We start from the raw sequence: 23,829 nt of genomic DNA on the forward strand, positions 1-23,829 counted from the left end.
GATTTCATTCACTAATTTCTCCTTTCGAATCTTCAATCAAATAATTGTTGATTCTTGAAATCCCCAATTTCTAGGGTTCATAGATTTTATTCGCAAAATTGAACGATTTGCCCCAATTCAATTTTGTTGGGTTTTCGATTGTCTTGGTAATTTCTTTTGCAATTTTAGTGTTCCTCAAATATGGATTTCGATTGCCTTGGTAATTTCTTTTGCAATTTTGGTGTTCAAAATTTAGTGAAGACACTTACTGTGAGATTGTGAAAGGGTTTCTAAAGCATGAGAGTATTAAGGATTTAGCAGCATTGGTTGTTGAAGCTAAAATGTCAGAGCCTGAAATGTCGTTGGGGAACAATCTACGGGGTTTGGTATTGTTAATGCTTGTATTGTACTTGGGATGTTGGATAAAGCACATAGTATATTGGATGAGATGAAAGCTAAAGGAGCTTCTGTTGGACTTGGGGTGTGTATTTGTCAATCTTAAAATCCTACTGTAAAGAGTATCGGACAGCTGAAGCTGCACAAATGGTAGCGGAGATCAATTGTTCTGGCTTGCACTTGGATGTTAGTTGTTATGACTCTCTAATAGAAGCGTCAATGTCAAGCCAGGATTTCCAATCTGCATTTTCTTTGGTTAGGGACATGAGGGATGCAAGAATATCGGAGCTAAAAGGAAGTTGTCAGTCCACTGTTGGGTAATGGAACATCTGGAATTCTGGAGGCAAAGGTGCTCCGTCCCAGTTGGGAAGAACTACTAGAAGAAAAAATGCTCCTGACTTAACAAAGGAAACATCTAGAGGTGAAGATGCTTGTGTACGTTAGATTCAAATTCTGCAATTTAAAAAGCAGTTTTGGTATTTGGTGCAAACAAATTTACAAATATGGGTATATTGTGCAAGACATTTATAAATAGGTGCATTTGGTGAATTATAAACATGACTTAACGGAGGACTAACGGAAAGTCAAAATAGGGGTATTTGGTGAACAATACGAAAAAAATAGGGGTATACTATGTATTTTGAAACACGCAGGGGTATTTGGTGAATTTCGTGAAACCTCAGGGACATTTCATGAAAAAACCGTTGTTTTATAGGGGTGAGTTCCAAACGGACTGACTAAGCCATCGAAAAAAAGAAACCGCAAGTATTTGGGGAAAAAAAATAAGAAATTCCTTCAATTCATAAGCCCTAGTATCAAGATACCCAAAAAGTAGCCCGAAGTGACTGACCATATAGTCTCAATTTTCACCTTTTTCAGAAACGATAAAAGTAGCAACCATAGACCTAGCTCTATGAAGAAGGGGACTCGTTTCGGCAGGAAAGAGGGAACATGGTGTTGTGCTTCTTACCTATTGGATCTAAATACCGCTGATTAAATCCAGTCCACTCATTTCATTTAGAAAGACTTGGAATTGTTTGATCTCTTTCATTTCTTCTTCTTCAATCATTGAGAATCTAGTGTGCAATTCATTTTTATGTTAGTCATATAGGTTTTGCAATGAAAAGAATCTGGAGAGATGAATTGATCGCTTGCAGCGCCTAGGTCGGGACTGACGGGGCTCGAACCCGCAGCTTCCGCCTTGACAGGGCGGTGCTCTAACAGATTGAACTACAATCCCAGGAAAATTAGGTGTATACCTCCACTTTTTTTTTCTTTTTTCATTCTATTTATTATAACCATTTAGTTTCGCCGTGTTGTAACAGAAACACGAATGATATACTCTTTTTTATTAGATATAATAGAAAACTAGTGCATACTCATAGTATAGTAGGCTAATTCATGAATCAAATAGGCCTTTTCTTTTTTTATTAAGCGGTAGAGTCGCGCTCTTTAAAGGCCCTAAGAAAGAGGCTTACGTGATCACTTCAAATCCGATAAAGAGCTTCCACGAAACTCCTGTCTTAGTCTTCATATTTTATGTTCTGGGACATGGATATTCAAGATATCCTATTATGAATCGCTAAAGTCTTCCTCCTTCTCCATTGTTCCAGTCAGATCCGAAAAATGAGAAATAAAGAAAAAGTAAGTGGCCCTGAATTGAATCATGACTATATAAGCAATTCTGATATTAAGATTCAATATAGATGATATCGTGGAAGCGGACCTTTTCTTTCCTTGGACCACGTAAGAATTCGTCGTCCGATTGAATCTTCTTGTTCCTGGATGCTCTATCAAAATCCATCGCTATTCCTTTCCTCCACCGAGAAAGGTTCATTCCAAGTCACAAGAGCAATCGTTCTTTTTTGAATGAATTTTTCTTGTCGTTATGGTAATGCAATGCAAGAGGCTGGAAATCAGGTTGTTTCTTATGATGAAAAGAGCTTTTATGTTATGTGAAATTTTTGAAAATCCTTAAAAGTAGGTAATGTTAGAAGACGACCGTCGGTATATCTTTGAAAGTTCGGACGGAGATAAAAAAAGGATTCCTCGAACTTAAGGAACTTTAATGCAAACCAGAAGGACTGTAGCTGTTGGATATTACTCAGTACTACTATAACTTAACAACCAAAAAGCTCTGCGTCGAACTTCCTTCAAGTTGGCCACGGGGCAACAGCCTCTGACGCCCCGCACCATTGCGACAGGAGGGAGCTTGCCCATCAGCCTACTTTGCCAAGAGGTGGCGGGAGGATAGCAGAAGCTACCCAACCTACTTAAACAACCTAAAGGCTTAGCTCGGTGAAAACCCACCCCGTATTCCATGTAAGTTGACTTCGATTAGACCAGACCGCCCCAGAGAGGAACATGCCCACGAGGGCACCACCAGATGTTGTAGATGAACCTACTAAAGAAGAAGTTGAGTATATCATAGCTGACCGCACCATGGGCTAGCCCATACACCGACTGCACGAATGGAATACTACTTAGTAAAGTAGAAGGGCCAACCTGAGAGCAAGTCAAGATGGGAACGGGCTGAGACTTACGATTCCGAAGACCAAGTCAGAGACTACTGGACGTCTCGCAGAGCGACTCTCAATGAGGACGTTGAGACTGTTTGAAAAAATGCTTTTTTGGCTTAATTTTACTAAAGATCACAGAGTACGCTTGTACTTAATAAGGAAAAGGGTTTTTTTAAATCCAAGTTTGACTCTGATTAGATGCTTAGCGCAGGCGCTAAGTAAGCAAGCTACCTTATTGTAATAAAAACGAGCAAAATAACGTCAAGGAGAAAGGAACAAGGGGGCCAGAGGCACCGATCATTATATCTTTTCTTTTTCTCTCTTTAATGGAAAGAGGGGATGATATGTGGCCTAGTATACTTTCTGGTTTGGTCAACGAGACGTACGTACGTAAAGTCGACATAGTCCCATGTATATGTTCTTTGGAGCTAGAATCTATCAATAGAATCAAATAATAAATAGTGTAGTGAGCCTACGGCAACGAACATGGCTCAAGAGTGTCTATACAAAGTCCTTATCTTCTTCACTCAAAGAACCTTTGAATGTTGATAAAGAATGAATCTTTTGGTGAGAAGTTAGGAGGATAAAAGGAAATGCCACGCTCCGCGTGTCACGAGATATGGGGCGTTCTAATCGAAGGCTCATACTTTTCGGCCTTATTACGGTAAGGCCAATGCACTAGCCGGCCAGTGTGGTGGCGAACACGCTGTGCTGTAAGCTAAGCTGTTCACCTTGTAGACGGAGGAGATATATAAAGTGTGCCGCGCGTTATTCATAAGATTCTATAATAGCATCAGAAGATTATTTCACTTAGCCTGCTTCTTCCATAACTTGGACTTTCTGGACCAACGCGGATCTGCCCTCGAAAGTCTCTCCGCATTTTGAGAGCAGAGCATGCAAAATAGAGCAATGGATCTTAAAAGAATTCCGCTTTGAATGGCGCGACTCTTTTCATTTCTGCGCCGGCATTTGAGTTATCTCCTCTTTTCTTTCAATCGGCACACTCAACGCAGATAGCTCTGGTGACCTCGGCTTCTGCCTCTATCAGGCTTTTCAAGACCTACCACGCTTTCCCAAGAGGAAGGATATGTAATCGCTTAAGCAAAGCTTTTGGATTCGACGGGCCCGTAATGAGGATCCTTCCCAAACAAAACCAGGGGAGGCAGCAGCCCCCACCTTCACCGCCACAGCATGGGGGAGCCGCTCCTTAATTTCATCCGAACTAAAAAAAAAAAGAATAACCGGTTCTCTAGAAAAGAGAATGAAAAGCCCGGGTGAAAGCAAAAAGAAAAAGGTATGAAGTCGCTAGAGCGAAGATTTTGGAGAGAAGAAAAGTAGAAAGAATGAAAGAAGTTTAGTGCTAGTTCTTGCTGATTTATTTATTTAGATTCTACATTGGATAAAGAATGAAAATAAGAATCTAAATAAAGCTCAGGGGGGCGGGAGGCCCCACTACTTCTTCATTCAGGGGGGAGGAATCAATTTCCACTGGGCGAGAGGTACACCTAACTTACCTACCTACTCATCAATCACGGTATTCAGCTGACTTGCACTGATAGACCTTTATTGTATTAGAATTAGGCGCTCATCTTTTTACTGTTTTCAACTAATCTTTTCAATGTTCGATTTTGCTCTATGTTAGAACATTTATGTGAATGCTATTCTGATCTAAGTGGTCTTATTATGTGTCCCGTGCTAGGAAGCATTACTCTTCTTTTCATTCCAAATTCAAGAATACGATCGATACGATTGATTGGTCTGTGCGCTTCTCTTATTACTTTTTTGTATTCTCCTGTTCTTCGGATACAATTTGATCCTTCTACGGCCAAATCTCAATTTGTGGAAAGCCTTCGATGGCTTCCTTATGAAAACATCAATTTTTATTTGGGTATAGACGGTATCTCTTTATTCTTCGTGATATTGACCACATTTTTTATCCATATTTGCATTTTAGTGGGTTGGTCTGGTATGAGAAGTTATGGGAAAGAGTATATTACAGCATCTCTAATTTTAGAATTTCTAATGATCATCGTGTTCTGCATGCTGGATCTTCTACTATTCTATGTTCTTTTCGAAAGCGTGCCAATCCCTATGTTGTGCGGAGCTGAGCATCTTCTATTCGCTAGGATAAATCCTCTGAAGGGGCCTTGTGCAGTAAACCCCCTACGGGCGGTCGTCCGTCGTCGTAAAGTAGTCTCCGCGAAGATTTCGGGAAGAGGGGTAGTCTTGTGTGTAAGCATAGCATTTCTGGTCGAACCCGCCCAACTTAACTAAGAAGAACCGAACCTGACAGACACATCTTTTTCCCTTTTTTGGGGAGGGTACTCTGAGTAGTGGGTACCTTGTAGGACCTCGACTGGCCTACTCGGGTCTTGTATGAATATGTAGGAAGGGGTGCTCCTAGGTGTGTGTAGGAGTTGTGTTTGTTCGCGAGAATGGATTCCTCGTCAAGTAAGTTTGGAGGGTGTGGACACACTTGCGCGAATTCTGGTAACGGCTACAAGGAAGAAATCGAAAGGAAACTCCAACCAGGGATGGACGTAAACTCGTAAGCTACCGAGGGTAGGGATAATCGTCTTATTGTGAAACAAAAAAGCCGCCCCGCCCCAGCAGGCGGGTTGGTTCCTCTGTCGTCACCTGGGAGCTCTTGGCGAGGAGACCTTAGGATAAGTTGCTAAAATAAAACAAACGGGAGGAGAGGTATGAAGTGACTCGACTGTAAGGAGAGGATCGACCCGTTCAGTCAAATTCCGAAGAAAGACTGTTGGCAGGAGGTGGAGACATTTCTGCGACCCCCTTCAAAAAAAAGGAAATGCGGGCAGGGTAGAGCTCCGCGGAGGTATCGAGAATAGCGTAAGGTCCTGTCCTTTAGATTCAGATAAAAAAAAGAGTTCTAAACCTTTCACAAGTGCTGCGTACAAGTTCCGGCCAGAATGATTGGGAAAGATAAACCAAATTGGAATTTGAACCGCTCACAACACAGTAGTAGTAGCGTAAAGGCCATAAGTCGGGGAGCGGCCATAACAAAAATGACTTTCACATCTCTCTCTAGAGATCCATAGATATCTAGAGAGAGAGATCCGCCTGCGTGAGCAACCCGACGGTGTGTTACATGTGCTCTACAGGCCTCACTCCATCTTTCTTCCCAACGACTTTCTTTTTTTATTTGGAAGACGGCCTAAAAGCTTCGCTTTAGCTATAAAACAAGCAAGGGCTTTAGCGAGTTGCGCTAACGCGCTTTGGTCCGAAAGCTTCGCTTAAGCTCAAAAGCTCGAAGAGCTTTAGCGAGTCAACTACCTTACGTTCGGTTCGAAAGGCATGGTTTTGAGTATGTCTCAAAATGGGGCCCCCTCACTAGTCCAGCTAGCTAGTGAGCGGTTCTTTCGGGCGGGAAGCAGGCCGGGCCCTACGCGCGGGCATCCCCCGCAACACAAGCAGCATTGTTCGCCACTACCCGACAAGCAAAAGATTCGAGAGTCCAGGCTGAAAATACATGCATAGATAGTGGTCTAATGACAAGGGCCGACGACGGAAGCTCGGGACGGAGCCGTATGATGCGGAAGTATCACGTACGGTTCCCTGAGAAGGGAGTGGCTACCTACTGGAGCTTCGACCAACCACTACCGGTCAATTCCGCTTTGGGGCTACCCCTTACTCTACCATTATTATAGGGGTATGGGGTTCGAGACAAAGAAAGATCAAGGCAGCATATCAGTTTTTCCTTTATACTTTACTTGGATCTGTTTTTATGCTATTAGCTATTCTGTTGATTCTTCTCCAAACAGGAACTACCGATTTACAAATATTATTAACCACAGAATTTAGTGAGCGGCGCCAAATCTTTTTATGGATTGCTTTTTTCGCCTCTTTCGCTGTCAAAGTTCCTATGGTACCAGTTCATATTTGGTTACCCGAAGCTCATGTAGAGGCACCCACGGCAGGATCCGTTATCTTGGCAGGAATTCTTTTAAAATTGGTAACTTACGGGTTTTTAAGATTTTCAATACCCATGTTTCCTGAAGCGACACTTTGTTTCACTCCTTTCATTTATACTCTAAGCGTGATTGCTATAATATATACTTCCTTGACCACTTTAAGACAGATCGATCTTAAGAAGATCATTGCTTACTCCTCAGTAGCCCATATGAATTTTGTGACTATTGGTATGTTTAGTCTGAACATACAGGGAATTGGAGGTAGCATTCTACCGATGTTAAGTCATGGACTGGTTTCTTCAGCCCTTTTTCTATGTGTTGGTGTTCTATATGACCGACATAAGACTCGACTTGTTAGATATTACGGAGGTTTAGTGAGCACCATGCCGAATTTCTCTACCATTTTCTTCTTTTTCACTTTAGCCAATATGAGTTTACCTGGTACTAGCAGCTTTATCGGGGAATTTCTCATCTTAGTAGGAGCTTTCCAAAGAAATAGCTTAGTAGCCACATTAGCAGCGCTTGGGATGATTTTAGGCGCGGCCTATTCCCTTTGGCTATATAATCGTGTGGTTTCTGAAAATTTAAAACCCGACTTCCTCCATAAATTCTCCGATCCAAATGGCAGAGAAGTTTTCATATTTATACCCTTTCTTGTTGGAGGGGCGACCGCCCGTTAAACTACCAAAGAAAAAAAAAGGGTAAACCAATGTGATCATGACATTGTAGGTGCTTGCGATGGGACGGATGTGACTTCCCTCAGTTGGTTTGGGTGGCATAGCCCGTTGCGGAAGTCCCCCCCCCCCCCCTTTTTTTTGATCCATTTCTTTAGTCTTTAGGGACCCAAAGCTTGACTTTTCAAATAAGGCTCGCGCAGGGGCGCTCACGTTTTTTGGCTGAGCCGTATCTTGTTGGGTGAGACCGAGAGAAAGAAATGACAGAGGTTACCCTCGTAATGGCATTTCTCGACCGTGTCTTCGAGGGACAGTTGAACGAGCGACTCATGAATGCTGCCAGATCGAACGAGCCAATAATTCGAACGCTTTCGGTCTGTTTTTTGAGCAAGAATCACAGTGTTACCTTACCTTCACCAAGATACAGACTCCAAGTTCTTATGGCAGAGCACGAGGAGATTTTTCATCAATATGATGATGAGAATAGAAACCAGAAGCACGACCGGAGTCTTCGTGGTCCAAGATAAGAAAACCATCAATAAGAGTAACGTAAGCATGAGACTTTTTGGTAGTACCGGTGAACCATATGGTCGCGGCGATAGAATCTGGGACGGAGGACTCGTAGTATCTCTCTAGATCTTGCAAAAGCGAAAGACCCCTTAACTTTGAATGGAGGCTGACTGCTGAGCCCACTCAGGCCTCGAAGGGCAAGCCCCCGTGGTTGCGAGCTGGAGCTGCCATTGCTTATGGCTAGAGCAATGGGAGGGGCCCCCCGCAGAGAGAACAGTAAGGATAACGAGCGCTCCGCCCGCTTGGCGGGCGGCAGGAGCTGCAGGCAAGTGCTTGGTAGGCTAATAGCCCAGTGAACCGGGAAGAGCACTCGACGAAAGGAGGACACACTAAGCAAGTACGAGAAATTGGCCCTGCTCCGCTTTCTTAAAAGCAAGGTGACCCCTGTTAAGGAGGTCAAACCAAGGACTTATGGAAGTCGGGGCTCGTCCCTGGTCAATATTGGATCAAACAATAGGAGGCCGTAGCGCTGACCTCTTTTTTTATTGATTCAATAGGGGAAAAGATCGTACAGTTCCCTACCGAGACAACAGAAACTCTCAACGGATCTTCTGCGCGCTGGGCATACTTCTTCCGTGCGTCTTTCTCGTGGCGGAAACAGAACAACAGGGAAAGACCCGGCCGACCTGCCCAGGTCGCCTTGGCGAGCTTTATTTAAGAGAGACTGGGGAGTCAAAAGACTTCCGTTTCCGTTCTTGGTTTGCTCTTCGCCTCTCGCTCTTTTTCGTAGTTGGGAAGAGGGCAGGAGTCTAAATCAATGGACATTAATGAACCATCATTGATGGACGTTGCACATGACACGATCAATTCGACTCAAGGTCCTTCGCTAATAGAAGTTTCTTACTCTCCTAGTAGCGAAGGAAAAGGGTGGGGCTCTTTTTTCGTAGTAATAGTGGGCGGGTCTCATGAGATCTATGCCGACCGCAAAAAGAAAACGAGGGTCGAAGGACCATACGATTGATTAAGGGGCATAGCGGCGCCCTCGACTGGCGCCATTCCCCGACCTAGCAGCAGACGGGCGGGCCGTGCCTGAATTCAGACCAGACTTTTCTTTGTTTGAGCTGTTCCCACGCACGCAGAACGGAAGATCTCAGTTGTCCTGGACTGTGGACAAGTACGTAGGGCCCCTCGTTGAACAGAACTATTACCTGCCTCTACGGAAGAAGTTTACTTTGTACCGTCCGGAGGTCATATAGATCGGAACCCGGAGCGATAAGAACGAAAGCCCTACCCACAGCTACAACTAATGGCACTTCAAAAGGCTTAGATTTTCAGGTAATTCCTATTTGCTTACTTGATAGAGTAAGGGCGCTACTGAAAGCTTTTTTTAGGTCGTGTAAGCCTCGAATTTGGTATTTCGGTAGAGCGAGCAGCCCTTAAAAAAAAAAGGATTTATAGTACCTTCCAAAAGCATAGCTTTAGCTATTACAACCGAAAGCTTTGCTTAAGCTCAACTTCGAGCTTTAGGTTGTTTACATGCTTAAGATTCGCTTTAGCGATTACATCGGAAGGAAAGGCGTTCGCATTCCCAATCCGGTAGGGCCGGGCAGCTTTAGCTTGGCGAATCGCATCCCCGCGCAACAACATCGCTCTTGACCGTTCTCGCTCAGTCTTTGCAACGGCTGGGAAGGCAGTCGTAGAAGCGAAGCCTATCGCCCCGCCGACCATCAACCATTCTCAAAAATTGGATGGAATGGCCCGCCCCACCCAAGAGCGCTTATGTCATATGGGAACTCATGGCTGGAAACAATCCTTATGGTTTTGATATCCGGTAGGAATAATAAGAATCAAAGTCCAGGTTGGTTGGTGAGCCTAGTGATAAGAAACTATCTAGCTTGGTTCGGAGAGCACTTGTTGGGTAAAAGATTTTTTTTTGCTAGATGTTATGGCCTAAATGCTGAACTATTGACTCTACTTGTTTGGATGGGTGTTCACCCCCAAAGTGTTCCCGGACCGCATGCATACATCCGTAAGTAACTTAGTGCAACATGGAAAATTTCATTGAGAGGAATCAACAAAGAAAAGAAAAAAGGGTAAATTAATGTGTATTTGAAAGATTGTCCTCGGGCTGAAGAGTGTCCCCATGAGTTCGTTCAGGTGTATACACAGGCCTGTGGTCTTCTTTTATATTCTGTCGGGAGTTAAGACTGCTCCACCTAAGTAGAACTAAAACGAAGAAAAAAAGGGGGGGCCAGAAGCTTAGCTTCCGGTAGCTTGCTTACTCTCCTAGTTAGAAGAGGGCTCTTTGAAAAATTCTTTAGATCTGGATAGAGTCTCACTCAATAAAGAGAGTTGTCAATTTAGAAGATCATGATAGAGTCCCCTTTACTTGATATTCTATTAGTAGCTAGCGCGCTACAACTAGCATAGCAGCCCGCGGAAAAGGCAATAGAGCCCCTACTCTTAAGTTGGAACAAGAAGCAACGGATTGAGCGCATCTTTGCCCTTTCTATTAGTAAGGTTTTCAAACAAAAGGCGAAACTTGATTGAGTTGGTAGTCTAACAGCTACCCGCCTTTAGCTGGCTGAAACGTGCTTCACCTTAAGAGAGAGACTTTTTCTTGCTGATCGGTTCATTGGCAACGACAGATAGGCGCGATCAAAACATTGCTAATATGAGACCACCCTCTACTGGAGGGATCAGTTTGATCGGGGCTCAAATCAGACTTCGCCGAGGAATGAGAAACTTAGGACCTCCGTACGTAAATTTGCTAATCGAACCAATGCGCATTACCTTTATTTCTCCCAACATCATTCTCAAACAAAGTAGGGATTGAGTGGGTTCTTTCTATCTCCCGGAGGAGGGAGGGGATAGTCTGTGTTTGGTTTTGGGATCAAAAGATGGTTGCTGAAAAAGCTAACAGGGAATGGCCAGCCGCAGCAATGGAAGGTTGCCCAACCGCGTATATGTTCGAAAAAGTCATATGTTTCATTCCATTACCCATTCCAAAAGCTTCGCTTTAGCTACTAAACAAGCAAAGCCTGAGGTAAGAAGTCGCTTAAGCGAAGCTTTCGGTAGTTGACTCGCTAAAGCTCTTCGAGCTTTTGAGCTTAAGCGATCGGAATGTAATCGCTTATTAGAAGCTTTTGTTAACAGTGGAAATGAGCCTATCCCTATTAGACCACTCCTGACCCTCTGGAGGAAAGAAAGAATTTGAACAAGACCATCACTAAACCATATTGACTATCTGAAAGCCTACCTTCCAAAGATAATCATCTCTGTCTACAATTGGTTCACATTCCTTCCCTGCTAACCGTGAACAGAATGCAGAGTTGGGTACTCAGGAGTTTCTAGTTAAAAGACTACTTTCTTAGACAGTAATATGTATATATTTCTATCTATAGGACTAACGAACTCTTTCCATCTTCAGGTTAAGAAAGAAGTTAGCGGAAGAAGTCACTTCATCGCTTTAGGACTAGGCAGGCCGTTTCTATTAGGTTTGATGGGTACTAAATAGCGAGTAAACCCATCTATCTAGAATAGGAGTTAACCGGCCTTTTTACAGTAAAAAAGAAAGAATAAAGACTTGTATTGTAGGAAATTGAATTGCCAGTTGGTTTTTTTCCTACCAAGAAATGGGAGTTTTAGGCATACGAAGGACTCTTACTATATTTTCATTGATCGTAGCTAATTAGGCGGCTACAACCGAAGAAGCAGAAGAAGTAGCTGCTACCGCTCCGTGGGCTTCTTCTTTTTTCTGAGTCTGCTCGAAAGGTAACTCGAGAGTAGAAAGAACTCGAATAGAGTATGACAGAACCAATAGCTTTGAGCTTTCACTTCAGCTCTTGTTCACAATCCAGCTGCTATTGAATCAGCGTAAGGAGATGCCGATGAGGGTACAATAGAAAAAAGAATGAGCTTTTGTTCAGAGCTTGAATAAGAATTTCCGTAACTCCAGGATTCCTATGGTAGGGCATCCAGGACCGGTGAGAAGTTCGGCTAAGCCGGAAAGATGGATCGAGTTTCCCCTAGAGATTTACTTTAGGACTGAAAGAAGCCGGTAGCAAAGGAAATGGCAGCAGTGCTTTCTATAACATAACCGGTTTTAGGTCTTCGTTGATCACTTCTGCTTAATTAAAGAACTTCTCTATCTTGCTTTCTAGGTTTCGAAAGATAATAGTAAGTTCTTGTGAATGACTCCGATGCTATTTCTATTTAATAAGAGTTGGAGGATATGAAGTCGCTAAAGCGAAGCTTTTGGACAGGTATAATTGAACAAATTAGTCGGCCTTATTGTCACGACGCCTGATTATCTTACGATGAAAAGCAGGTATATTCCAGGGTAAACCACAACGAGTAAGCGAGATAGGGTGAGGTAAATTAAAGCCTCAGACCGGTCAAAAGAGCCTCTGTAATACCTCATCAGACAGGTAGCGGAAGCAGAATATAAAGACCGGCGTTCCTCCACCCAGCCCTACGTCTAAACTCATAATGCAGGGGGTATTTTAGCTACACCCATTCCCAGATTCTATTTCATAGATAGAAAGAAAGGAGAGCTCAGATAGAGCTGCAATTCCAGGTTCTGAGGGTCAAAAAGCCAAAACGCTTCTACTACTTCGTTGAGACTACTCTTAGTATCAAATTTCCTCAATGCTTCTGGTTCATCAACCAATTGCTGCCCATAAAAGAGACTTGTCGTAGATAAGCTCTGCTTTTTAGTCAAAGACTAAGTAAAAAATTATGAGTGAGAAGGTTCCACTCGGAAAGGCCTTAGAGTCTAAACTAATACTATCACTTAAATTACTTAATCGAATTGGCACAGCTCCTCCAGTCTCAGATCCCATTGCTTTCGATCAGTCGCTCCTTGATAGACTTTTAAAGTGCTTTATCTCGTGAAATCAATAATAGTTCTTAAAGGTAGTTTACTTGCTTACTCTCTTGAGAGTAAGGGAGTTTTTACTTACTTACTTGTTAGAGTAAAGGGAATCCGCTCATAAGTCGAAGACTAGATCCGCTTTTTTTGACTATGTATACTCCCCGGATCAGTCGGTAGATCTTAGACCTTCTCAAAAAAGGAAAGGTGTGAAAGCGGTTAAGAATTCTTTCTATTCTAATAGAGAAAATCAGTCCTTAATCTTCGCTTAAGCGATTACATACGTTCATACCGGGTCTAGGCCTTTCTTTGTGTAGTTCCTATCAGAATCAGAGCTACTCTTTCTTTGCTATTGCTTCTGTTGAATGGTTTGGGGGCGAGTACAGTCTCTTGATCCTCTATCCCTGCCCGAATTGGGAATTTAGCTACGAGAAGAACTCATCATCATCTCCTTTGATCCCGCTCGAGTGGGAATATAGGAAAGGTGAATACCCCGATGATACCATTCTTGAATCTTGAACCCGACCAAAAGCTTCGCTTAAGCGACGTAGTACCTTTTCTGCGTCATCGTCTTCTGGAGCGCCAGGCTCGGCTAGCCTGCGTGGATCCGAGGGGCCGTCGGCACCAATCCGTTGCCCGGGCCGCTCCATAAAAAATCTAGCCCATCTATGGAAAAGCCATAAAAAAGTACTACCTAAAAAAATGAGGAGATGTAATAGCTAAAGCTATGCTTTTGGAGATTCGCTAAAGCGAAGCTTTTGGAAGAGATTTAGGCAACTTACGAGTCTTAACTGACCTACCGGACAGGTACCACTTATCTGGCAGCTAAAAACTTGCCGGTTTCCAAGCGCAACTCGATGCTACTTTAACACAAGGGCCGGTGTCCATCATTTCAAGTGGCATCTCTGTTTGCGCACATTGGAGAAAGTGCTCCGCTAGTGAAATCGGTCCATTGACACCTACAATTGTTTCACCAAGGCCGAGCACTCTTCTCGATCCAATCCAATTTGTGGGTGCACTCTCGCCCTTAAGTGGTTGAAACCTCTATGTGGAAAAGTTTCTTATTTCGAAATGAATGGCATTCTAGAAGCTCTCACTCAAACAAGGACTTCCTATACTGTACTAACAGCAGAGTCAGTGGAAGTAAACAACCTCCTACTGACGTTCCCCTAGCGGGTGAACTACCAATAGCGATTGAAGCTCCTTATGCCTGGTTCCGCTCTCCCCTAAAAACGAAAGCAACTTAGCTACTAGTCCGAAAGCCAGAAGCCGAAGGCCAATGACACTAGCTAACCAACTGAGAGAGCTGCCCTAGATGAATTAGTTGCGGCAAGAGCGGCTAGCTAACTAGCTGATAGAGATGCCACAGCTCCTTCTTCAGGAAGAGCTGCAAAAGCGAATACCACTACGTTAGCTGCCTCCTTTGCTGATAGAGCGGCAGAAGGCGGGTACGACGTTTCTGCTTATATCCCGTTCCTCCTTGATATAGACGAATGCCCCTTCCTATAACAACCTGACGCACTGCGATGCCGGAGGGGCACCTCCGATTTCTGGTCCCCTTCGCGTAACTTTCATTCCTTAGTTTGAGCTTGCTTGCGAACTAAGAAGGAACGAAGTCGCTTAAGCGAAGCTTTCGGTTGGTTAAGCTTATTTAGTTTAGGAGTGCCGGCTCCAGGATATTGAATATCTGGGACTGAGAGTGCCAGGCTGCGACCCATCTTTGCAAAGCAAGAGCGAGGCCAAGAAGCAGCAGCACTCGTACACTAGAAGGATTTGGGTATAGAGCTCCTTTCCTTCAAAGGCCTAGCATAGGGAAAGAGATTTCGCTTTGGCTTTGGTTCGCTTCACCGTGTGACTATGGTTCTGTGGTCTTGTTCAAATAGAATCACTTTGGGTGCTATCACATAGCCCTAAGCAGGGCAAGGAAGGTCTCTAATCGACAACAGAGAGATATGCCAATTAGCGGCACACTTACTATAAACCTCTTTTCGTTAATCATATAGTAAGACAGAATTCTTATCTTAGTGACTCTTATCCAATCTCTTTAGGGAGAGAATGACTCATGGGTATGGGTCAGGAACAGTATGAAATTTCTTTTCACTCTTATGAGATGGGAGGAATAGCGTAGTTTGTTTCGTACCCGAGTTAAAGACTTGCCTTTCTTTCCAAAAGCTTCTAATAAGCGAGTAAACAAAAGCTTCGCTTAAGCGACTACATACCTCTTTATAAAAAATTCTCAGTCTAGTTCGCCACAAGGGATGAAAGCAAGGAAGGCAGTTCCAAGAATGAAAGGGAGTTTTCACTTTGAACATATAGGGAAAATACTGGCTTGTACTTGATTCGTTGAAACAAAGAAATCGGTCAGTCGATGGCTTTCAACTAATCTCTTTCTTTGCCTACGGGATGTGCACATGAAGAACTCTTATCTAAGTAGTATGCTTTCTAGTTCAAGTAGCAATTCTCGTCTCTGCTTCTAAAGTAGGGGGCCTTTATCTCCTCCCTCCCGGCGCCCCCATTAGTTAATATACTAAATTGGAAAAGAATTCCAGGTCATTCAGATTTCAGGTTCGGGGTATAGGGAAGAAAGAGTCCGGTTTCAGAGGCTTGATCAACTGTGTAATCATGGATCATCAAGAAATCCCTAAATGCTTCTTTATACTGTCGCCACGGAAAAGGTTCAGGTAGGGAGAACTCTTATATTCTCAAGTTTTATATAGTCTTTATGAAAATCCATCTCCACCTATGTTGTGTCCTTTCTCCCAAAGCATTCCGCATCTGTTATTCTTGGTCTCTCCCTGTGAAGCAAAGTCGGACATAGAATTGATAGGGAACCGTAGCCAAGTGGCTAAGGCATGAGTCTGCAAAACTTCTATTCGTCGGTTCGAATCCGACCGGTTCCTGCAGCGCCATTCTATTTAGCGATTACATACCGAAAGCTTCGCTTTAGCTATTACAAACCTCAGCCCTTGCTTGTTTTAAAGCTAAAGCTATGCTTTTGAATAAAGCGAAGATTTTGGAAAGAAATCTACCCCTTATTGTTAGCCTTCCTTATCCTTTTTTAGCTAAGGTTATGAAATAGCTTAGTGCACTAAGTAATTTCATTTCCTTACCCTCAGAGGTGAATCGTTTACGGGTTTAGGATAAAGCAGTCTAGATAAGAAGACCCACCCGACTGTAACCTTCGATCTCTTCCGGCATCTGATAGTTCCGGTATACATGGTTGGAACTCAACCCTACTCCCATTTAGTAGCTAGGCACTGCTATCTGTCGGAAAGTTCAGGCAAAACTACATCTTGTCCTTCCTATCAGGTAAGTAAAGAAGTCGCTCCACCGATCTATCGAACTTTCGCATGCAAGAAGGCAGCTGTCACTCAGAGGAGACGGGGAATGGAATGAACAAGTCAATTGGCAGAGAAGGTAATCTTGCTTCCGACAGCTCAAAGACAGAGGAAAGGGGATCGAATCGATCTTGGATGTGCAGATCGAAGTAAGCAAAATTGCTTTACCTTAAGCTTTGGAGACGTTCTCAGCAACTCCAAGATAGATATGTGGGCAGGTAACTTACTGAGATGACCGAGAAGATCATACTCCGGCTGTGTGGCTACCTTTTCCGCTTGATCGGCAACCCTTTCTTCTTGGGTCAGGTCGTGCATAGATCCTTCCCGTCTTGGTGACAGGATTGATTTCGTGACCAGCTTTTGGCTATTAAAGATGCAATCGTAGCTTCCTTCGGTTCTGGAGGTTGCTTTCTTCGAACTATCGTAGTAGATCTTCTGGTATGTAATCGCTTATGCGAAGCTGTTGGGAGTGCTAATTTGCTTACTCGTCCCGAGTATGGGAGTAGGGGAGTCTTAGTCAAATTACCCGGGAGACTCTTATTAGCTCCTATTGATTAGAGGTTCTATGCCGACGGTTCTATTTACAGCGTAGGATTTGACGATCGTAGTATGATTGATTCCCTCGAAAAGCCTGAGTCCCTCGCTAAAGACAAGGTAGCCCCTCGCGCTCAAGACAAGAAAGTGAGGCGCTAAAGTCGGCCAAAGATGCAGCACGGTCAAAAGTTGGCTCGGAATCGGCAACAAAGCCAGCTCCTCTTTCTGTTTCGGCATAAGCTGTTTAAGCTGGTTCGGATGAGGAAGTAAGGTCTGTTACGCAAGGAACGTAGTCGCTTAAGCGAAGCTTTTGGTTAGGTAGGTGGTTTTTTCGAAGCGTAGAAGGAGACTAAGGCATCGGTCGTGCCGGAATTGATTTCCTATTTCCAGCTGAATGAGGGCCACACAGCCGTCAACCCTTTTTAAGTGCAGTGCCTAGATACAATCTTCTGGTCTTTCGTCCGCTATTCGAATTTCTCTCTTAGAAAATGGCCCCGGCCCCAAAAGCGCCGGAAAGAGTCAAGACCGGAGACGAGAGCAGCGGCAAGAGAAAGAGCTGGAAAAGCCTGCCGGATCCGGGAAGGCGATGGACCAGGTTCGGAATCCGAGTTGGAGAGATCTGCCCCTTAGGCCTTTTCCGCTTACGGCTCGACTACGGATTGAGAAGTAGAAGTCCAACCGGAAAGAAGAGTCAGCATACGCCCCTTATTGATAGGGGCGGCCTTCTTCGATCGTTCCACTTCGGAAGTCAAGGAAGGAGCCGACTAGACTAGAAGTGTACTTACTAAGCTAAGAGAGGTCTGCCGAGCCTTGAGATTGGGTCCTTCGTTTGGAACTCCCCTTTTCCTTTCCCCTTTGACCTGTGCCAAACTCTACCTTTGCTGTTGCCAGGTGGAATAATTCATTCAACCTAGGTCGGCTCTTCTTTCATCTGGTCCTCTCCTTGCTTTCAAATAGTTATCCCATTCCTGCGGCACATGCGGTACCCGCTCTTGTTCTTGATGTGGCTCTTTCGGATAGATGCTCCTGTTCTTTCTGCGGATGCGCTTTACTTCTTTCGGAGTATCCCAAGCTGTCTTGTTCAAGCTATGGATCTTAGATAGAGAAGGAGTGTGAAAGCTAGCTCTTGAAAGCAGTGCGAGTTAGGCCCGAATCCAATCCCTGAGATTGGAATGAGATATCGAACAATTCATTCAACTGAAAATCAATATTTTGTTTGTGTTCGGGGAAGTATGAAAGTCTGGGTATCCCGCCCGTGTTAGCTCTTCTTCTTCTGCTAAGGGTCATCCGTAGCTTTGAGCGACTTTTACGAATTCTTTGGATGAAATACTCTTTTGTCAACTGCAACTGGAAACGGATTTCGCTTGGCCGCGGCTACTATAATTTGCAATTTGACAGCACGTATGTGTATGTAGTCGCTTAAGCGAAGCTTTTGGATAGATAGAGTCTGGGGCGATTCCTCGGCTCCTAGAGGCTCGAGAGACCTTTCCGACAAAACGTCGCGTCTTGCCGCTGGTTAAAGGCAGGCAGAGAGATAAAAGGACCACTTCACGCTGAGGTTCATAAAGGGAAATCCGGCCTCCTTGATCCTCGCCCCAAAGCCAACGCATGAGTTTGGTGCTCTCCATTAACCGCAAAAATATTGTGCTCAATGAGGTCCCGGTACCTTCTTCTTGGAGCTAGGCTAAAACTCGTACACATCTCCTGTCCGAACGATCATCTCCCGTCGTCCTTCCGGCTTGCTATCTCTTTATATCTCGAATCCCTCGTGATGGTAGGACTCTCTCTTCGCCTTGGCTGCTGATTAAATTGAAGACATCCTTTTAGTTTAGAGGCGCCATCTTTCTTAAGAAAAAACGTGACTTTCATAGGCCTCTAGGTGGTCTTTTACTGGTGCTCTGCCTGAAAATACGATAATTGAGTTTTTGAGACCAGTGCGATAAAAGTTTGAGACTCCGTTTTGTTAACAACAGTGTTTCTTCCTTACTTTAACAAGTAAGCAAGTAAACTACCTTCACGGGTAAGGATCGTCTGTGCTATGAGTTTCTCTTCCTCGATAGTGATCTAAGGCAAGTATAAATCCCTCTTACTCAATAGTGGCTAAGGCAAGAAAGTATGATCAATGATCTTCTGCTAATGCTAGCGTCTTTTTCATCTCTAATCTCATCTATGCTTCCGGAAAAAGTTTCACCTACCCGCTATTCTTCGGAAGGAAGGGGTATCCGTCACTCTCCTCAACGGAGGAACCCGCCTTTGCTGCCTCTAGTGCCCTCTCCCCCAAAAATCTCAATCTAGGTTCGATTCAAGTCCAGATCAGATCCTGAATCCTTTCTTGCCATCGGCCGAAGTTGTGCTGACCAGAAGAGTTAAGGTCAACCGGAGAACCCTTAGAGAGAGACTCGGGAGCTAATGAGCTGCCAACAAAAAAAAATTGGCATCCTCAGATGGTCGAGGCAAGCTTTTTTCATTACAGATCCTATTATACTTCCAGACCTAGGTTCACAAATGCTGGCTAAGCAGATCCAGGCCCTGGTCTTAGGATCCCCATCCGCTGCATTCGCGCCTGGAATAAGCTCCGGGAAAGCGCCCTTCCAACAAGCTAAGGAATGGGAGCGGGCGATAAGTAATCACCATCCTCGGCCAAACCTAGGGCATCAACCGCCATCACAGATAACAAAAAAGCAAAACCCGACAGTTTAGAGTTCGTGCTTCATTTTGAAGCAGATTCTTATCATCTCCGCTTTTGTCCGAGAAGAGCTTCATGGAAAAAAAAGGTGCCTCTTTTACAGATCTTTTACTGGAGGAGAAGAAGTCGCTAAAGCGAAGTTTTTGGATTAGACCTCCTTTTTCGTTTCTCATTACCAATCTCTCCCCCCATTTAACATTGTGTATTATTTTCGAAGGGAGGTGGTATCTTTCAACATGAAGAACCTTCATTCTGACCGATCTTTGTGATTCCAAACCAGAAAAATGAGTGTGAGAGAAATAAAGGGACACCGAATGATGCTTTGTATCTGACCTAAGATCCATTCCGAACTCAATATCTGGAATCGTATTTTGAAAAATGTACTGTTCCGTGTTCGGGAGACATGCTTTTAGCAAAGTCAAAACTAAAAAGCTGTTTCCTTTTTTTTTCTAAGTGACATAGAACATAGAAGAATAAGAGCGGTACGGAAGAGAGGAGACAACCCGCCCTACCACCAAGACCAGTATGGATTCATTAATGAAAAGCATTGTGGGTGGAGGCCTCTCATACTAAGACGGCTATTAGAGCTGATCCGACCAGTCGAATAGATTGGCATGCCGCAAGTAAACCTCTCCTTATGCCGGTGGTTGGTCCGTAGGTGATGAAGAGAGACCATAGAGTTTGCTGCAAGGAATTTCTTTCTCGCCAAGGTAGAACAAAAGACGTGAAAAGAGCCGGTCCATACTGGCGAAATAAGGATAAGGCTGGTGGACAATAAAAGACTGATTTGTCACAAAGCGAACCAGCAAACCAGATGTATGGGCCCCATACATGGCATCCCTATGGAACTTCATTCTTGCGACATCTCTGAATGTCAACTTGTCACCACTAAGTGATATGCGGCGATGGTGGAACACAATGTTATGATTCCGGCGATAAAGAGTGCTATATGGACACCGAGAAACTTTTTCTGACCTGAGTGAATGGCGCCAGGAATGGAGATGGTGACAAGCTCAAGTCAAGCAGAACTAAGAATGGAAAATCTTCATTAAAAAGAACTGTTGTCAATTAACAAAAAAGATTGATCCAAGGATCCGAAAACAAAGCACAAGAACGACGAAGTGAAAAGGTTCCGAATGTCCATCTGAACCAGATCGAATCCGGAAGCACAGAAGATGGACTCCGTGATATCCCTCTATCCAAGACAATGACTGGAGGATCTGAAAGAACTGGGATGGATCATCCCGGATGAAGAGGACCCGTAAGAATGTACCCCTCCAAGCCTTCCAATAATGAAAAAGAGAATAATTAGGAATGTGAGATGCGCGGCTAATCCGTAGTTCCGGCGCTAGTTTTTTTCGATATCACAAACCGGGACTGGTTATTCTCGCGGAAACCCGTGTAGGCGGTGAATGAGCAGATTTCTCGGAGAACTCTGAGTCTAACGAGGTTCAGGTTCAGAGCAAACCCTTTTATCTTCCAAGATATCAATGTGGATGAACCTCAACAACCTCTATACCAGACCATTCATTCTATCTTCCTCCCAATTCGAAGTTTTTTTCCAAACAAAGAAGAATCCCCGTGGCATAAACAAGCGATAATAGAATGAAAAAAGTGACTCCGCACCACACCTACTTAATTGTGTTGCGATATCGAAGATTGGGATGGAACCCCAACGACAAAGGAAGAGCATTTTCGGGGCTTAGCTCATATATGTAAAGGCCTCTCCAAGAGATTCGTCAGATGAGGGCGGTTCCGTTGCCTCAATCGCAAGGAGTTTTTCCAGTCGTCAATCTCGGCTTGGTAGGCTCGTCGGTAGGTTTCGAGTTCAAGAGCATCAGTCAACCTCGTAGCAAGAAACTAGAAAATTTCTTTTCTTTCAAGTCAGAAGAGGCTCCTCCCACACCACAAGGATGGCTAAACTCGCCGCAGGAATGGTTGAATATCAGGGCTTGTTCTACCCCAGCTCAAAGCTTTCAAATCCTTAGAACGAGACAGTAACCGGGTGGGTTTGAATTCCTTCCTTCAAGCATGTAAACAACCTAAAGCTTATGGAGCTTTTGAGCTTAAGCGAAGCTTTCGGTAAGAGGTCAATGGTAAATGCAATCCCTCCTCCCAAAAGCTCTTAGAGCTTTAGCGAGTCAACTACCTGTGCTGTGAGAAAGCCTTACCTTAGAGATGTATCGACAGTTATCTTTCTTTTAAGATAGTGTGAAAGCTGGCTTAGGAGCGTGCCCCTATAAAAAAGCAAGTTCTTTCTAGTGCTTAGCTCTTTTATTCGTAATGTCTTCGAGCCAGTTTGAAACCATGACCTGGCAAGGAGGTATATTGAAAAGCGGCACCAGTCTTTCATTTCATTCCCGCAGGTACTTGATGAAGTAGCTAAAGCTTTTGTTTTTGGATTGAATAAGCTTCAGGCTTTAAAGCAAACTAACTTAAGAGCAAAGTTCGAAAGAAGGAGAGAGGTAATGGTATAGCACTATATGAAATATATAAATATATAGGAATTAGGAAGCAGATGGGACATAAGAGAGAGAAACTAGAGCTTATGCCAAGGATTACTTTCCAAAGACGATCAGTCTACTACTCATTTTGAAAGGATATCCCCCTAAGAGGATTGCTAGTTAGCCACCTTCCATATACAACCAGTTGAATAACCGGCTTCAGGAATTGACTCTGCTACTCTTTCATCCAAGCCCAGTTCAAGCTCTCAGATATAGGCCTCGTCTTGGTCGAATATCACCAACCAAGGTCAGAATTTCCGGTGTTAAGCATGTAGCTAGACTTTCTTTTTTCAAGAGATTCTGTAAGCTAAGAAGGTAATTGCTTTGAAATGCCCAGTTCTTAGCTCTTAGCGAGAATAGGTTCGTAGCCAAGGTAGGGCCGAATCCACTTAAGTAAAGCTTCCCAGCATTGAGTTAAGTTCCAAGCCTTCAGTCTGTCAGGTACTTATCAAGACCCACGATTAGCAGGATAAGCGCCCTTTGATGCTATACTTCCTTCACCAATGTAGTCTATTGCTCTCCTTGTCGATGACCCGCATAGCTTAGTAGCTAAACGCCAAGCTAAAGGAATAGCTTTGATTGAAAGATATCCCATTTCCCCCTTCGCATTCAATAGGTTCTTTTTTGATTTATTGAAATTGTACACCAACTAATTACGACTTCTCCCACTTTAAAGTGAACAGTCACTAACGGAGGTCAACTCGCAAGAGGTAGGATTCCGATTCCTCGATTGATTAGTTCTCCATTCCAAAGCAACAGCCGACGTTACAGTGTAGTACCCCATACGGGAGAAACCCCAAGAGGAGACTCTATTCTCGGTATTCAGCCAATCACTTAGACTGGCTTGAGCTAAGTGGTATGGTAAGGCCTTTGAGGCAGTGCCGTATGTTTCATATTCTATTGATCCAATCCAGTTTAGGCAAGTCCCCACAGTTGATTCGTGCTAACTCCTAGCAGCGGTTATGTAGGATCTCTGAGACCAAGCCATAATTCAAATGGATAATCACTTGAACTAGTATACATAGCGAAGATACGGGCAAAATGCCTCGATGCGCTGCAGTCACTACTTTGACTCCTTTTATACAATTATGAACTTTACGTAACTTTCTCAATTCCAACGCAATTTATCCTTTTGGAGTTGACGTAACAAACTACGCGAGCCTCCCAACGAAGCCAACAGAAATCCTATCCGAATAAAAAAAAGAAAAGGCAGTTTCATTATGGTAGTATACCAGCCGCCTGTTCTTGAACTTCCAGTTCCAATCGAAGCATATAGATCCGTAAATGGATTTGTATGGATAGCTACTTCAGTCGTGCTCGTTGTTTCTCGAAAGTATCTTTTTTCTGGGAACATGCTTAACCAGAAATTTGGATGTTCGCGATTCTTCATCCACCGATGCAGAAAATGCTCCAGTTTTCCATTCTCAAGCAAAAAGTTTATTGACAACAGGTCGGCACGAAGTGATTCCTCATGCTCAAAGATGAGCCGATCATTCGTTAAGGACGGTTTATAGATCATCAAATTCCCACAAATGGAATGAAAAGTGGGTCCATGTAAATGATCGAGACCCCGCAAACAACAACGTTCCTTCCCCATATGGAGTTCGGAACCCAAAGGCAATCGTTGAGTGAACTGTATCTTCTTTGTGTTAGTTGACCTAAGCCGCACCATTACTGCTGGGGTGGGGCTCGGCCTTCGAACCGTACGTGAGACGAGTTTCTGCCTCATACAGCTCAGGCCGAAGACCGGGGGAAGTTACGAAGAGATGAGGAGACCCAGCAGCTGCCGGTCGGGGCGGGGATAAGCTTGTGAAGAAGCAAGCTTCCCAAAAACCGACCCTATAGCGCTAGCGCTTCGCGTTCTTTCTATCCCATTCCGGG

At 44.0% G+C, this 23,829-nt stretch overlaps 2 protein-coding genes across 2 annotated transcripts; one reads left to right on the plus strand and one right to left on the minus strand.

The window, feature by feature from the left end:
- The first annotated feature begins 522 nt into the window (after window positions 1-522).
- Window positions 523-7,544, plus strand: LOC130461715 (NADH-ubiquinone oxidoreductase chain 4-like). Its single transcript, XM_056829895.1, has 2 exons — window positions 523-692; window positions 6,561-7,544. The coding sequence occupies exons 1-2, from the start codon at window positions 523-525 to the stop codon at window positions 7,507-7,509; spliced, it is 1,119 nt and encodes a 372-aa protein (XP_056685873.1). The 3' UTR covers window positions 7,510-7,544.
- Window positions 7,545-19,991: 12,447 nt separating this feature from the next.
- On the minus strand, window positions 19,992-23,677 carry LOC130460779 (cytochrome c biogenesis CcmF C-terminal-like mitochondrial protein). Its single transcript, XM_056828325.1, has one exon. It carries the CDS (start codon window positions 23,675-23,677, stop codon window positions 23,057-23,059), a length of 621 nt encoding a protein of 206 aa, XP_056684303.1. The 3' UTR covers window positions 19,992-23,056.
- Between the last annotated feature and the right edge of the window lie 152 nt (window positions 23,678-23,829).

Source organism: Spinacia oleracea, chromosome 5, assembly GCF_020520425.1.
Source record: "Spinacia oleracea cultivar Varoflay chromosome 5, BTI_SOV_V1, whole genome shotgun sequence".
Classification (NCBI taxonomy): domain Eukaryota; kingdom Viridiplantae; phylum Streptophyta; class Magnoliopsida; order Caryophyllales; family Amaranthaceae; genus Spinacia; species Spinacia oleracea.

What these genes read in the sequence shown, in the direction of transcription:
- LOC130461715 (XM_056829895.1), top strand. Translation starts at nt 523, where the DNA reads ATGGTAGCGGAGATCAATTGTTCTGGCTTGCACTTGGATGTTAGTTGT. An exon ending in AGTTGTCAGTCCACTGTTGG is followed by an intron (nt 693 to 6,560) that starts GTAATGGAACAT and finishes CTCTACCATTAT; the next exon opens with TATAGGGGTATGGGGTTCGA.
- LOC130460779 (XM_056828325.1), bottom strand. Translation starts at nt 23,677, where the DNA reads ATGAGGCAGAAACTCGTCTCACGTACGGTTCGAAGGCCGAGCCCCACC.